General features: G+C 38.1%; 1 protein-coding gene across 1 annotated transcript; it reads right to left on the bottom strand.

Annotated features, from left to right (window-relative positions):
* Window positions 1–815: 815 nt before the first annotated feature.
* Window positions 816–13,877, bottom strand: TTC5 (tetratricopeptide repeat domain 5). Its single transcript, XM_016165625.2, has 10 exons — window positions 13,773–13,877; window positions 10,180–10,312; window positions 9,033–9,244; window positions 8,491–8,641; window positions 7,400–7,491; window positions 5,785–5,841; window positions 5,094–5,240; window positions 4,701–4,915; window positions 3,441–3,585; window positions 816–1,439 (listed from the first exon to the last, which is right to left on the bottom strand). The coding sequence occupies exons 1-10, from the start codon at window positions 13,875–13,877 to the stop codon at window positions 1,320–1,322; spliced, it is 1,377 nt and encodes a 458-aa protein (XP_016021111.2). The 3' UTR covers window positions 816–1,319.
* Between the last annotated feature and the right edge of the window lie 2,017 nt (window positions 13,878–15,894).

The following is a 15,894-nucleotide window of genomic DNA, read 5'->3' as shown; positions in this document are numbered from 1 at the left end:
ATAAATTCATTGTTATAATCTAGAGTGTTTTTGCAACTGTATCATACTGGTTACTCAAACCAACTTTATCTTATTTACTAAAACTCCTAGTACTTTTTCATAGGTAACGTTGAAGATATACCTCATAAAGTTGGCCTTTTTAGACCAAAAAGAATGGACTTCAAATTTTATCTTAGATTCAGCCTTTATACCCTCTTTAGACACACACTTATTCTATCATTCATTCTCTGAGGAGTCCACTCTGTTTGAAATTCTTTATAAACTGAATGAGTTGTCACTGACATTCAAATCACTAATCAAGAGTGGAACAGGACTGGACCAAGGACAAAGACCTGAGCCATATCATTAGAAATCTTCTAAGTATATGTGTATACAATAACGTACTCTCTGGTTATAACCATTCAGTTGCTTATTAATTATCTCTCACATTTTGCCATTTTTCAACAGTATTAAGTGATACTGTTATAACACGCAACACTAGAATCTAAAGAAACCAAATATCTAGCTCTCTCAGGTCTTTCAGCCTAGTAATGCCATTAGAATAGTATTGCTGTCATCTTGGACTGTGATCATGACCACCCCTAGGGATGACAGAATGAGGAAATGGAATGCAGCCAGTTCCCAGCAACTTTGTACGTTGCCATTCCTGACCTGGGTTGCCCATCGCCGAAACTCTTTTAACTGGGAGAGAAATAAACTATTGTGTATAAAGGGGGGAAAAGAATGGGGAGGGTATTACCCTAATGGATTGAAGTGATCCTAAAAAACCAAGAATCTAAGCCAGGAGAGAATGAAGCAGACCAAACTACATGGTAGTCCTTTTTTCCAAACAAATTTAATTCTGTTCCAGCCCCAAAGAAGGGGTTAAACTTCACTTTTAAAAATAAAAATAAAATAAAAATCGCTCAAAAACCAAGTTATTAAAAGATTAAGCCCCCTCCCTTAGTAATAAATACTGAAATGATATATACACGAGGCTCAGGAAGGAGGCAAGAACAGGAACCTTGGGAACTCCGTCCCATGGCAGCATCCCAACACTGCTACCGATTCATTCCATGCTCTTTGCCTAAGACACAGAGGAGCAATGAAAGAGGCAGGAGAGGTAAACCAAGGGACTATGTGGCCCCAGTGGTACCTAGAACCTGATAACAGGAAAGAAAGGACACAAAGCATCTCACAGGGCAAAGAAGGGAAAGTGGTCACCTAAAACCTCTCCCCATTTTGATTGAGTCACTGGATGTGGCTGGTCCAGCTGATGAATGCCCCTTGAGCTTATCTCCTCGCCTCCACTCCCTCTTTAGCATGCAGGTTAAGTAAGGTCATTCACACTGTGGCCGAGATGCCACTGTAGCAGCAGCCTGACTGCTGGAGCCCTGAGGCTTTCCATTCACCACCAGCAGGAGGGGTGTCTCCACACGAACACTGGAAAAGGAATAGTCCTAGAAAAGACAAACAGACAGAGGTTCATTATAGATCCTAAGATGGAGCAAACTCCAGCAGCGGGATACACCACCTGTGATTTCCTCTCCTCTCTCCCCTCTCAGTATATACACCCTTACCTCCACTTCACATTCAACAGAGCTGAGATAAAACAAAGAGGGTGTGATTTCCCCAAAGTCGTTAATCTTCAGAAGAAAAATCTGGGGCAGGTAGGGTGCCAGCAGTGTCACTACAAGAATGAGACAATTCTCTGATTCAAAAAAGACATGTTCCTGGTACTGCCTAGCAAAGGGTGCATTCACAGAATCTTCCCTTCCCACAGTGTTTGCTGTTAATTATAACTAGATACACATAGGAGCTAGACAGAGCCAGTGGAAATTCTGGGAAATGCTTAGCCCAAGCGTTTGTAGGGCCCTAAGTTAACCTGTCAGATATAAAGTTACTTCTTTTATTCCAAGAGGAAGAAACAGAATGTGTGGTTTAGACGTTCTCCTAATAACAGAACAGATATCAGCTCACTTTACTCATATCTACTCTTGGTTATCTACCTTGGTAATAACTGGTACAACCTTCCAAAAAAGAATTTGGCAATATGTAACAAAAATGTTAGAATTCTGTATACCTTCTGGAGCCATTACTCTACATTAGAAATTCATTTAAAGAAGTAATCATGGACATGGGCAGATATAAAAATATTTACTATAGTGCTTTTTTAACAGGAAAAAACTGGTAATAATGTAGATCTGGAGTTAGCAAATTTTTTTCTGTAAAGGGCCAAATAACAAATATTTTAGGCTTTGTAGGTCAGATCATCTCTGTTACAGAACATTTCAACTGACACTGTAGTGCAAAAGCAGCCAGACAATAGGAAACAAATGAGTGTGACATGTTCTCAAAACTGTGATTCTCAATGCTGAAATCTAAATTTCCTATCATTTTCATATTATCACAAACTATTATCCTTCTTTCAATTTTTTTCATTTAAAAATAGTGAAACCATTCTTAACTAACAGGCCATACAAAAACAGACAGTGACCCAGATGTGGTCAATAGGCTATAGTTTGCCCACCCTGAACTAAACAGAAAAAAGAAGGTTAAATACCTACTCTCAGAGAGTTTTTAAGAAGATTAAATGAGCCAGTGCAAGCAGTAGAGCTCTTAACACAGCATCTAGAAGTCAGTTAATGCTCAGTAAATTTTAATTATCACCATATCTATGTGTAAATTCAGAACTATGTTGCAGAATATGTAAAAGCACAGGAAATGCTCATAAACATTTGCTTATGATTAAAAATACATATGAATGTGTATATATATATTTATGAAAAGGAAAAAGACTGGAAGTATACATATCAAACTGTAAATAGTAACATCTCAGTGACAATACTTCAGTCCATTTTTATAATTTACTTTTATTGAGATAATTGACATGTACATTGTGTAAGTTTAACGTGTACGGCATGTTGATTTGACACATTTCTATATTATGACATGATTATCACCCTGGTGTTAGCTAACACCTCTATCACATCACATAATTATTATTTCTATATTGCGGTAGCAACAATTAAGATCTAGTCTCTTAGCAACTTTGAAGTATACACCATATTTTTGTCTATAACTCTTGTGCTGTGCATTAGATCTCCAGGACTTATTTATCTACTGGTTGCAAATTTGTACCCTTAAATGACGTCTCCCAAAATTCCCCCACCATGAGGTGATCACCATTCTTCTCTTTGTTTTCTACAAGTTTGGCTTTTTAGATTCCATAATAAGTGATATCATATATTATGTGTCTTTATCTGTTCGGTCCATTTTTTTCATTTTTTTGGTTTACCAGTAGTTTCTCTTTTTAGTAAAAATTACATATGTGTATATATATTTGATGTCACATACACACACATATATATACATGTATTGCTGTATATATTTTTTAAGAGATAAACTTGGTCCCCCTTTCAGAGCCCATAAGTTGAGAAAGAATCCTAGCTATGACTCACCTTTCCCTTGTGCTGAATTCGGTGAAGCCGAAGGTTGGGCTCAGGGATGGCTACAGAGTCCCCAATGAGCACTCCCCAACTCTGCACCATGTTGTACACCATCACCGCATAGCAAGGTCCATCTGAATCTACCAGGCCAAAGGTGCTGTCAGGTTATGATGGGTTAAGGGGAAGTAGGCAGGAAAGAAGAACAGAAACAGTAGTTTTAAAATACCAGTAAAATAAGCAAGGGCTTTCTTATGTGCTTATTAGAAAACCTATTACAAATACCATCATCCAACACAGACATCTGTCTTAGATATACAGTATCTTTAGAGAACATGCATAAGACTCATCAATCTATCACTTCGCCAAGAACTTAGGACTCATGCACACTGAAACCATTCAACAAATATTAATAATGAACTAGCTCAAAATGTTAACAACTGAAACATTATTCCTGGTCTGTCAATTTAACTATCACAACCTTCATCAAACTCTCCGTGAATTTAATGTAATTCGACAAACTTTCACCAAATACCCATTATGTGTCAAGCATTGTGCTGAGCGGTAAGACATCAAACCACCAATGAGTGAACTTCCAGTCTAGCAGGAGTCAGACAGTTAAACTATCACTTACAGTACAACCATGATAGGTGCCAGAATAACTTTTCCTTTGTGCTAAATTCAGTAAAGCCAAAGGCTGGGTGTGGGAACACACAGGAGAAATGTTTTAAGTGAATAAGCAGGGAAGGTTTCCTTGAAGAGACACTGAAACTGAATCTTAAAGAATGGAAAATTAGCTGGGTTAAAAAATAAAAGTTAATCCTCAACTGGGGAACAAGAATAGAGACTGACTGAGAGGAATGCAAGAAAACTTCCTGGAAGTGAGTAGAGGACCCAGGAGTGATGGCACTGATTAAACTCTAATTTTTCAAGAGTTAAAATTTTCTATATGAAAATTCTTAACTCATTTCCTCTGCTAGACTATAAGCAAGCTTCACTTGAGTCCTTTACGTTTCTTTTTTTCTTTTTACTCCCTATAACACATATAGCAGACACTCAATAAATACTTGTTGAAATAGAGGGGGAAATAGGTGGCAATACGATCTAAATCATTAGACACTGCCTACATACTACCGGCTCATGGTACAGTCACAGAAGGGAAGCAAAACTCACTCATCTGTGACCACTCACAATACCTCTACTGCCAGAGAAAGGCCAGATGTAAGAACACTAGTTCCAAAGGGTGAAAAAGAAGAAAGACGAAGGGAAACTCACAAGGGGACCTTCTCCTCTGTGGTAAGGCTGAACACCACCTTTCCCAGGACCACAGCACCACTGTTCACACCAGGCTGCAGCACACTCAGTGGCTTGAGCTCCAGGGTTACCTTCTGCCCACTGGCTGACTGATAGTGCCCATCACCACAAGGGCCGAGATGGGCTGGGCGCAAGCTTCCCAGCATGCTTTGCAACTTTTTGGTCTTTATCTTTCCCTGCACAGGAAAGGGAAATAGACACCAAGCTGAGAACTTGTCACTCTCCTTGAGAGCCTTGTCCTTCCCTCCCACCTACCTACTTATATAGGGTCACTACGATCAAGGCTTATTCTGTTCTGATTTATTCACCTACAGCAGAATAAAAAAGTACGATTCAGCATTTAGACATCTTTACCTTGCTCTCAAGGAGACTGGTCAATTTGTTTAGGAATTCCAGGAGTTCTTGCTCTCGCTGCTGGGGCTCTAGCCAGGCAGGGTCCAGTGCTGCAGCCCGAGAGAAGCCCTCCAGGGCCTCTCCATAATTTTCTTCATATTTATGTAACTGCACAAAAAGTAGCCAAATACCTCCCAATTATACGTATATTTAACACGAACTATGCCAGGCGGGAAGTGATGACACCATGGACTAGGAATCTATAGAAATAAATGTTTTCCTACCCAGTTGTTTTCCTACAACACACATCTTGAAGAGGTGGTAACACCTCAACATCCTTCTTCCAGGTCAGGGTGATCGCAACCCCAAAATGGAGTCATTTCAAAAAAGCTAACTTCCAAACTCTAAAACAGTTAAGTTGTATATATTGGGTCATTCTATTTTTATATTCATAATGAACATTTCAGAAAATTCTTCTGTCTCCTCCATCCTCATATACCCTCCCACCGCCACAACCTCTTATCCTTGCTCTCCAATGACTCCACCAGATAGTGAAGTCAAACTGAGCTAGTTCTTCCTAGAAATAATTTGACTTTTCTCTTGCAGCTTGTACCCAACCATGTCTCTACAAATACTCAATTATCCTCACAGGCTGAGACCTGGATATGTTATTTATTTGACTTGCAGACGACCACCACCCCACAAGTCTCACCGTTGCCCTGTTCAGATGAAGGTCAGGATTGCTGGAAGCTGTCCTGTCAACCTTCTCCTGCAGTGGGATAAAAAGATCATCAGTGGATCTCACCTCAGTCTGAAGAATGACCATGCCCCTGAAAAATTCAAGTTTCTTCCTTGTCAAAACGTTACCTATACTCACACTGTTATAAAGCCATTGTTTGTGTGCTATATTACGCAGTTCCTGAAACCTCAAGCATGGAAGGGTTTCTGTTATGTGCATGAAACTTTAAAAATATGATTATAATTTATCCATGCACAGGTATAAAGATGAAGAAATATGTGAAAACATCCTGACAAAAAAGAAAATGTAACAGTGAGATGATGGTATAAATGAGGGAAACCGAGGAAAGAAATGATATCAATGTAATATCTGCCTATGAGAACAGCTCCAGCACAGGCAGAATCGTGTTTCCATACCCAAGTCCTCTTAAACCACACATTGAAAGTCAAATTCTGATTCTCTAGTTTGTGTAGATGGCCAGAAACACACGACAGTGCTGAAAAATGTGCTATGAAGAAACTGCTGGCAATGTTCATGGCTATGTTCATTTTACTTTTTAAACTCTATTCATTGCCTGACACATTGCAAAAGTACAGACAACAGGAATTAAAATTGTTTAAATGGTTAGTTCACTTGTGTTTAAAAATGCGAGTGTGGTTGAAGAAGAGTTAAAAGCAACTATTTAGCAGAGGCCAAATATAAACTTTTAAAGACGTATACCACATTATTCTTTACAATATAAACATTAACAAAATTAAGAAACTAGAGTAAAATATAAATCCTCTGCCTAAAAGTTCCTGATTGGAAAAAAAACAGTCCTTTAACTGCAAATTTGACTCTAAGGTAACTGTAGTCTTTATTCTGCCACACAGAGCAAAGTGATGGCAAGTTAAAAAGCAATTCTCTATGTCAAGAGCAGAAAGCAAATGAAGAAAGGTGAATCTAAGGCCTAAATAAAAAGTGCTCAGAAGGCCAGTGGGAACCTTCCAATCATGAGTAACCAGGCCCTCAAAGCCTGAAGGAAACACCCAAGCAAGTGGCTATCAGGATAAAAATAGCCTGAAAACCTAAACAAAGCATGAGCTCCCGTGAAACAATGCCTAAGAAGTGATGTAGAATGGGATACATACTGTTTTCTATTTTCACCTGTGGGAATTCCAGAGTCATGCTAATGGTTATTCTGAGGATAGCACTTGACTCATACTTAAGTACTAGAGTTTTCATTTTTCTTAAAATATGAACACAAATATTAATCAGCATTATTTTAGTAAAGACTTTTTTCCCATTTAAAAAAAATGACTATGTTGAGATGGGCTCTGTGATTTGGTTATACATGCCTTATAAAAAAATCTAGATAGCTCAAGGAAGCTATCTAGCACTGAGGCACCATACTGCAAGTGTTTAGTAATACTCAAGTTATAAGAAGAAATAAGTCACCTCTGCAGATACACCTTTGCAAAACCACACACATTGCATGCCAGCAAACACTGCCCATCCTGCTTGCTAAAGAGCCACAGGAAGACTTAATAATACTCTTGTTTCCATTGCTGCATCTGTTCATGTGACCTGGGTGGCCATAAATACTTACTGCTTGGGCATAGGCACTAAGGGCTTGCTGGGAGATCTTAGGGTTCTGACCAGTATTGAAGTAAAGAGAAAGGTATGCATTCCCCAGAATATCTGAAAGAGAAACACAGGGCTTATAGTTCCCCACATAAGGAGGTTAAAAGTCACCACTCCATCCTAACAAGAAAAAGCTGAATAGACTGAAAAAGCTACAACTCTTCTTGGATGGAGAGAAGACAACACAGGTAAAATTACTACCCCCAAAATGGGAGAGACAGACAGGCAAATACAGGGATTAATGGCTTAGCAGAGCAGAAACTCACAAGCTGCCACAGGAAGCAGCACTAGGATACAAAAAACTGAACTGTAATTGATGAATGACTAGAGGCTCAGCATGGACAAGTTTGGGAGTTAAAAACTACAGGGGTCCCGGTCAAAGGGGGGGCCCTACAATACTGTGAGATTCACTGCTGGTAGCTTGACCAGATTTTCACATCAAATATCAGAGAAAAAAATCCCCTTCTACTTCCAGTAAGGGTAGGGGTAAAAGGAGCCATTTTGAAATATGCTAGAGCTGTCTGTTCTTAACAAGAGTTAATAAGGCCTGCCCTCAGGGGAAACTAGTTAACCAGAGCCTAACTGACGTAAAGAAGGAAAACACCCACTCTAGCCATCTTGTCCTATCTAAGGAAGGAAAAAATTACTGAAACAGTGGTAGATGATATTAGAGTCCAAGTTCAAGATCTGACCTATTTTGATCACCCTCAAAAGTCTATTTGAAAGGCCTCACATCTGACACAAACCAGTGATGACACTACATTTAATATACTCCACAATCCACGGGGATAAAGAGGCAAACATGGACCTGAAAGAAAAAATTAAACACACTACAATAAGCCATGCCTTGCTTATATGGAAACATAAGCATCCTCTCCCTGAATGAAAAGATTCAAGAGTTCCTCCAATACCTTTTGGGCTTTTTCAAAGTAAAAGTGCCCTGGCTTCACACTTAGAGTCAGACTCAACAGATGAATTCCAGATGGTTCTGGTATGCAACCATGTTTGACAACCGCTGCTCTAGAAACTGGATGGAGATCTTTTGGGAATACTCACACCAAGAGCGGCCATCATGGATATCCATCTGCACAGCCAATTTAGCTTGCCGGACACTGTCCATGACGTGGCGAGAATGTTCATCTCCAGAGTCAGTCCGCAGCTGGCGAAGCACCATCGACAGGTTTTGAAGGGAGACTTTGTTCTTACACTGCAAATGGAGAAGACATATTTTTAAGCTTCCTGATTCCCGTTCCCCTTTCCAGATCTATTCTATCTCCATCTTCTTCTAAATTTAATTTGTCATCTTAATTCTTACTGTCATCTGTATTTTAGACCCACATTTACAAGAATCAACGCGGTTGCTAACTTTTCTTCACTTCTCATCAACCCCTGAACCTTATTCCATCATCTTCTTTTCTCAGTCCCCTGTCCCTGTTTTCCTCATCCAGGTCTGTTCCCCGATCCTTTCTCCCTTCTCATTCTGTTCTCTTTGTTCCAATGTAGTTCTACTCTGGTATTCAGAACCTAGGAAAATTCATAGAACCAAAGGAATCCCATCTTTCTCAACTGTGTTTTCTAGATGATAGTGGGTGGCTCACATGGGTGAGGGCTCCTGAGAAGCAGGTGTGAGCAGCTGCAATATCCCCTTTCTTCCAATACACCTCACCCAGCTGGTTCCAGGCTTCTACCAGCTTGGGCTCCAGCTTGACAGCCTTTGACAGAAGCTCCTCAGCCTTAGGGCTATAGTCAGGAGTCACATTCAGTGCCTTCCCAGTCAGCATCAGAACCTGTGCCTTGCCCTGGACAGAACCTGAGAGGAAGGAGAAAAGATAAAGCCATGTGGAAAAACCCAGGCAGTCTTACAGATAAGACCAGGACACTTTTTCTCAAGGAATAACTCTATGGCAGCTCTAGAAATTAAATACTTGAAGAAAATCTTTATGAACAAACCGCTTATTGAAAATCTGCCATATGCAAAGTAACATGCTATGTAATGCAATAACAAAGAAAGCATTATCTCTACCTTTGAGTGACTTACAATCTAGTGGAGAGGACAAAGTATATACAGGGACAATTAAAACCACAATGAAAAGGAGTATACGCATATAGCCAATGAATGAGTTTTAAAAAGTGAAAAGGAAAAAGGACAAGACCCTCCAAGTAGAAAAATGATGTAGACAAAGACAGGGGCAGAAATACATGTGATATTTTCATGAGAGAATGCATGTTCCAACCTAAATGAAACAAAAATTTCTCTTGTAAGTAGTCAGAGAAAAGAGCAAGAAAAAAGTCAGAAAATGGAAACATGAATACCAGGTTAAGGGGTTTAGACTTCAACTACTCAACAGTATGAATCTGAAGATACTTGAGCAAAGAGGCAGACAAAAGAATAAGATTAAATGCATAAAATAATAATTTAGAAAGATAATGGCCATGGTCATTATATAAGTTGATTTGGAAGTAAAAAACGAGAGGCTGAAAAGTCGGTTAATAAGATCACTGCAACAGTTCAAGCAACAAGTATGATCTTTTATTTCATGGCATTTGCTATAATCAAACTTTAAGAAAATTAGTTTAGAGGACTAAAAGGCTGCCATCCTGCACAGGGGCCCTTAGAAAAAATATTCTGTTGTACCATGCTGTACTAGCCACAAATAGGATACCAAAGAGTCTACAGAAAGGAAGCAAAACTTTATCACATTTCAGTGAAGGACAGGGGGTTGCATGCTTTTTGGGGACTCATACCCACTACTTCCTCCATCTGTTGCAGGGTCTTCTCCATCTCCTCCCGCACATCCTGTTGCTTCCTACCAGCATCCTCAACACTATGTGTCTCGAAATAGCACTCTCGAAATGAATATAGTTGATCCACCAGTTCCTAGGAAATATAAGGATGATACCATTTATTGGAGAGAACACCAGAACAGAAAATTTGCAACTGGTGAGAAATACTGACTCTATAGCTAGCTCACCTAGGAATAACACAAGAGGCAAGCAGACATGGCTATCAAAATGCCACAGATCATGAGGGAAAGTAGCCAGTGTCCCATGTCAGTGTCTGTACTATGATGACAGTTCTCTGTCTTCCGGCCCCAACAGGGCTTCTAATACAACTAAGCACTTCACTTACCACTTTGCAACTTGAGATAAAATGAAAGTTAATAAGATAATCCTATCTGATACTGGCCCCAAAGTATAAAGCTTTAAAATTTATCCTCAAAACTGGACTTCCTAGCAAAAATAATCTTATCCCTGATTTTTCCTATGCTGGTATCTGAAAATACATGACCTTTGTGAATATGATAACATGTGAGAGTCTTCACACTCCAATGACAGACCAATTCAAGTTTGATAACCTTGGTATTTTTACAGGATTTTGTTTTGTGAAATATTTTTATTTTGAGGTTTTTTGTTTTTTGTTTTGTTTTTGTCAAGTCAATTTATGGCTCCCTTGCATTCTTTCCAAGTAAATATGCTCTTTCCTCTTTCTTTGAGTGTTCCTGTGACACCACCAGGTTTTCCATTATCTATTTATTTCCTGAAACCAAATAACAGCAGAAATATGTAATACTATTCTATCAAGTCTTAACTACCTCCACAGCACATCCTAAATCCATCTGCCTGTCTCCATCCCACTATGGCTATCCTGCACTAAATCAGCATCATTACTTGCCTGGATTATTACAAGAACTTCTTACTGAATCATCTTACTTCTACTCTCTCCCATTCTCTTCACTATAGTGAAAATGACCTTACAAAAACATACATCATATCACAAACCCTCAGTTTCCCACTATAGGTAGAATAAAATTTTACTATAGCCTAGAAGATTATATGATCTGACCTCCCACTACTCATCCTGCCACGAACTTTACAACCTACCTCTCTCCCTCCTACAATACACAAGCAATACTGACTTTTATTCAGTTTCTCAAATCCACCAAGTTCAATTCTGCCTTGGAGTCTTTATACATGCTGTTCCCCCTGCATGGGCAGTCTTTCCCTAGGTTTCTGCATGGCTCATTTCTTATCATTTAGATCTCAGTTCAAATATCAACTTCTGAGATAGGCTTTCCCTGACTATGCAAACTAAAGTAACCTCTTCCTCCTCTGGCCACTGTTAAACCACACTTATTTTCTTCATAGTGCTTATCATTTGAAATTATGTAGCATATTCATTAATTGTCTATTATCTGTCATTACCACTGGACTGTAAACTCCACGATGGGAGGGACTTATGTTTTGTTTAGAGAGAGAACTACTACAGGGCTTGGAACATCATAGGCTCTCATTAAGTATATTGATTGAATGAGTTCATGAATCCTCCCTGTCTATAACAAATACTTATGTCCTATACTTCAGCAGTCCCCAACCTTTTTGGCATCAGGGACCAGTGTTCCTATGAGAATCTAATGTCTGACAATCTGAGGTGGAGCTGAGGTGGTGATGCCAGCGCTGAGGAGCCGCTGCAAATACAGATGAAGATTCATTCACTTGCCCGTCACTGTGTGGCACCGTTCCTAACAGGCCATGAACTGGTACTGGTCCATGGTCCAGAGGTTGGGGACCCCTGCTATAGTTAAATTAAAACCTAACCAAGAACAAAGGGAATGGACTAACACCTTCTGCAGCAATGATTTTCAAATTTTATTCGTGTGTTTTATTTCCCAGACCCGGCCTGCAGAGATTCTGATTTCACTAGTTTTAGCAAAACTCAAAATTCTGCATTTTAACAAGTACTCTAGATGACTATAATAAAAATGGTCTGTAAAATACACTTCGAAAAATACCTTTTTGTACATTCCTTCTATCTTAAGATGTCTTTAAGATGAAATCAAAGCTTACCACTATGAATAGCAACATCACTATCTTGTTCCTCTCCTCTACTCCATTCCTCTATTCTATTCCTGCACCTTCCCCACTCACCCCAAGATACCCCAGATACTTAGTGCATTTACCAAAAATGAGCACAGGAAAAAGCAGTTCTCAGAAGAAATTACAACCCATTTCTCATAAAAAATTACAACCCATTTCTTTTTACCCTGCAATCGGCCTTGCTGTAAATTAGGAATTTTAGTCTTATTGTTTGTTCGTTAGTTTTTAGTTATTAAACATGCAAGGCATTGTTTGATTTTGTTGTGATTTGTTTTGTTGGATTGAACATTTTAATAACTTTTTTCTCATGCCAAAATCAATATATATAAGTTGTTAAAATACAAATAGGTACATGCAAAAAACTACAAAGTAAAAAATTCCTCATCATTCCCAACCACCTCAGGGATAATGACTGTTTAGTATATTTTTTCATATTTTTCTATACATATAAAAACATATATACAATAACAATATTTCTAATATGGAGCCAGGGTTCAGAATCTGATTTCAGCAAGTCACACATGGGAATAAAATTAAGTTAATTCAAGTCAACTAGAAGGGAGACAAAGCTTACAGTTAAAAAAAAAAAATGTTATTATTTTAATCTGTTCAAAAATCAAAATCTCACCAATATTTACACTTTTTCATTAGAAGCTTTTAAGCAAGTTACGAGCCTGTCACAGGTCTAACGTTTAAATTCCAGACTATCTTAGAACACAAAGAACTGAGTTTCTAAGGTTTAAGAAAAATCTTGTATGTACAGTATACTTGAAAGCAATAATAATTTTTTTTTTTAAGAAAAAAGAAGAAAAAGAAAAATCTTGGGTCATTAAAAGAAAGGTAAAGAGCCAAGTAACTAGTAAGCTCCCACGTACCAAGTACAAAAAAAGACTAGTCCTGGTCAAAACCGCAGTCAACTGTGGACTGGGTGGAGTCTGGAACCCTCTGCATCTGACCCCAAACTGGGAGCGCAGCAGAGTGCAAAACAACAACGACTGTTAAGTGCTAAAGGAAGTAACCAGGATACATGTGGTGCAAGGAATTACTGTGACTGTTACCAATTTCAAGGCAGAAAAGGACCGAAGAAACGGCCTTGCTAGGGATCAAATCACCTAGTAATAGCTCCCGTAGATCGGTTGTACATGTGTGAATGCTATTTGTTATGGGTGAATCCAGAAAAAAACTTCACAAGAATGCGCAGGAATAAAGTTACGAGCAACAACTCCTCTTCCATGCAGTACTAAAAGTAAGAGCAGTCAGGTCAGAGCAGGGACTCCCAACACACGTGTGGGCTGCTCCCCTTCCTCGGCTGGCTGCCGCTGCACCTTCGGAAGTTGTTATAGTAACAACACCGACAGATGCAGCCTCGTGTATTTGCAATGAACTCGCAGGTACTGAAGAAACTGGGTTCCTTGCTTCTTCCTAGTACTAAAGTACATATAGGTTTTAACCTTCTGCCCCACCTGCAATTTCTGCAAGATCTGTTTGACTTCTTCCTCTTCATCAGCCATCATTTCCCGGCCACTCCCGGCTCCTCCGCCCCCAACTGCATAACCACAGAGAATCATAACACTCTCATTCTGGAGCCACAGCGACATCTAGGCCTCTGGAGGCTTAGCTGCATTGGGGTAAAGGAGCTGGTTTTCGAAGGGCGGCGCTCCAAACCAACTTAACACAACGCTTAAAGCTCAAAGGAGATGTTCTATAATGACTTTTGAGTTCATAAACTTGTTTCTTTCCCAAATCCTGGAAACCAAATGTTCTCAGTTAATTGCACCTATATTTTTGTTTCATATCTTTCTACTTATTTTTACCCCCCAAAAAGAAGACAGGTTAAGTCAGCGTATACCTATGTTACAAGTTTAAAATTTGAAGAAAAAGTACAGTACATGGGCAGGTAACTTGTCTGATATTTTCCAAATTTTAGTGATTTTCTGTAAGTGAGGAATTTTATTTTGAACACATTATCCTAATAAATCTACTACACTTGAGATGGTATTAGGAAAGCTATCACTAATAGTATATTAGTACACTAATAATGCTTATTTTTAGACCATATCCAGGATATGTAAGAAACAATGACTGTCTCTGGAGAGGGAAACAAAGGCACTAAGAATTGTCGGTGGTCAAAGAAAATTCTTTTAACTGCATACACGTTTTAATTTATCATGTACATGTATTAGTTATTCAAATATAAGTGTAATTTTTAAGTAAAAATTATTTTTACTCTGTACAAATTTCTATATATTTATGTATTGCCCTAAAAAAAATTATTGCTGGGTTCAGGTGCTGTGGAAGAACCCACAAAAAAAGGTATAAATTGAAAAATCTCCATCTCCAAATTCTTTTCACTGTGTACATGTTTGAATTTTTTTCATGTACATGTATTAGCTATTCAAAAATAAGTATAATTTTTAAGTAAAAATTGTTTCCACACAGACTATCTCTGAAAGAGACATAAGACACTGGCAACAGTAATTTCTTTCAGAAAGCAGAAGTGAGTAGTGGAGGGACAGGGATGAAAGGGAGATTTCACTGGATGCCTTTTTTGTACCTTCTGAATTTGTACCATGCGACTGTATTAAACTTTTCAATAGTAAGTTTTTTAAAGTAGCAAGTAACAATCCTAACAAAGTTTCTCTTTACTTCTTAGTTTTATTTATAGCTTACTTATACTTCAAGCTAATTTTGTGAACTTAAAAAAGCAAAGTTTAAGGTAGAAATCATGACTGTACATAAAATTATTTCCTCAAAGCATTATCCAATAAAATTTAAAACTGTATAGGGAAGAAAAGTACTTTATACTGTAATCTATAAAATCTATGCGAATAGCTATGAAATAGGGAGGAATGTTTTAAAACTTTTACATCAAGATTTTTCATCTTTCTCTAACACAATTTTAACTTTAGGGTAGGGAAATGAAGGAATAGGTTAAAAGGTGAAGGAGAATATAGTCAATAATAGTGTGATAACTTTTCACGGTGACAGATAGTTACTAGACAGTGTGGTGAGCACATTGTAAGTTATATGTCGAATCACTGTTAAACACCTGAAACTAATATAATACTGTGTGCTAATTACACTTTAATAAAATTTAAAAAGATAATTAAATATTTTTGAAGAGATTGTATATTCTATACTCCTATAGGGTATTCACTGCCTTTCTACAGTGACTAAATATGAAATATCCTCAAATTATTTCAGTATGACCTTATTACCTAAAAAATAATGGGAGTTGGCATTTAGGATAAGTCCATTGTAATTCTTCTCAAACCAGTAAATCATAAAATTTAAGAATTACAAAAGATTTACAGGATAATTTATTCAATCCCTCATTTTACAATTATAGAAACAAAAGGCCAGAAAGTGTGTTTCTATTTTTTTGTTTGTTTATAAAATAAACTTTAACATTTTTTTTTTATTTTCCCCCTCCCACCCCCTCCGTTCTGTTAACCACTAGTCCATTGTCCATGTCCATGAGTCTGTTTGTTTGTCCTACTCATTTGCTGCTTTTAGGTTTATATCTCACATATAAGTGATATAGTGTGATTTTCAACCTTTTCTGTCTGGCTTATTTCGCTTAGT

The sequence above is a fragment of the Rousettus aegyptiacus genome, unplaced genomic scaffold, assembly GCF_014176215.1.
Source record: "Rousettus aegyptiacus isolate mRouAeg1 unplaced genomic scaffold, mRouAeg1.p scaffold_m13_p_3, whole genome shotgun sequence".
NCBI lineage: Eukaryota > Metazoa > Chordata > Mammalia > Chiroptera > Pteropodidae > Rousettus > Rousettus aegyptiacus.
Note: the sequence above shows the minus strand (reverse complement) of the source record. Positions and strands in the feature narration are given on the sequence as shown.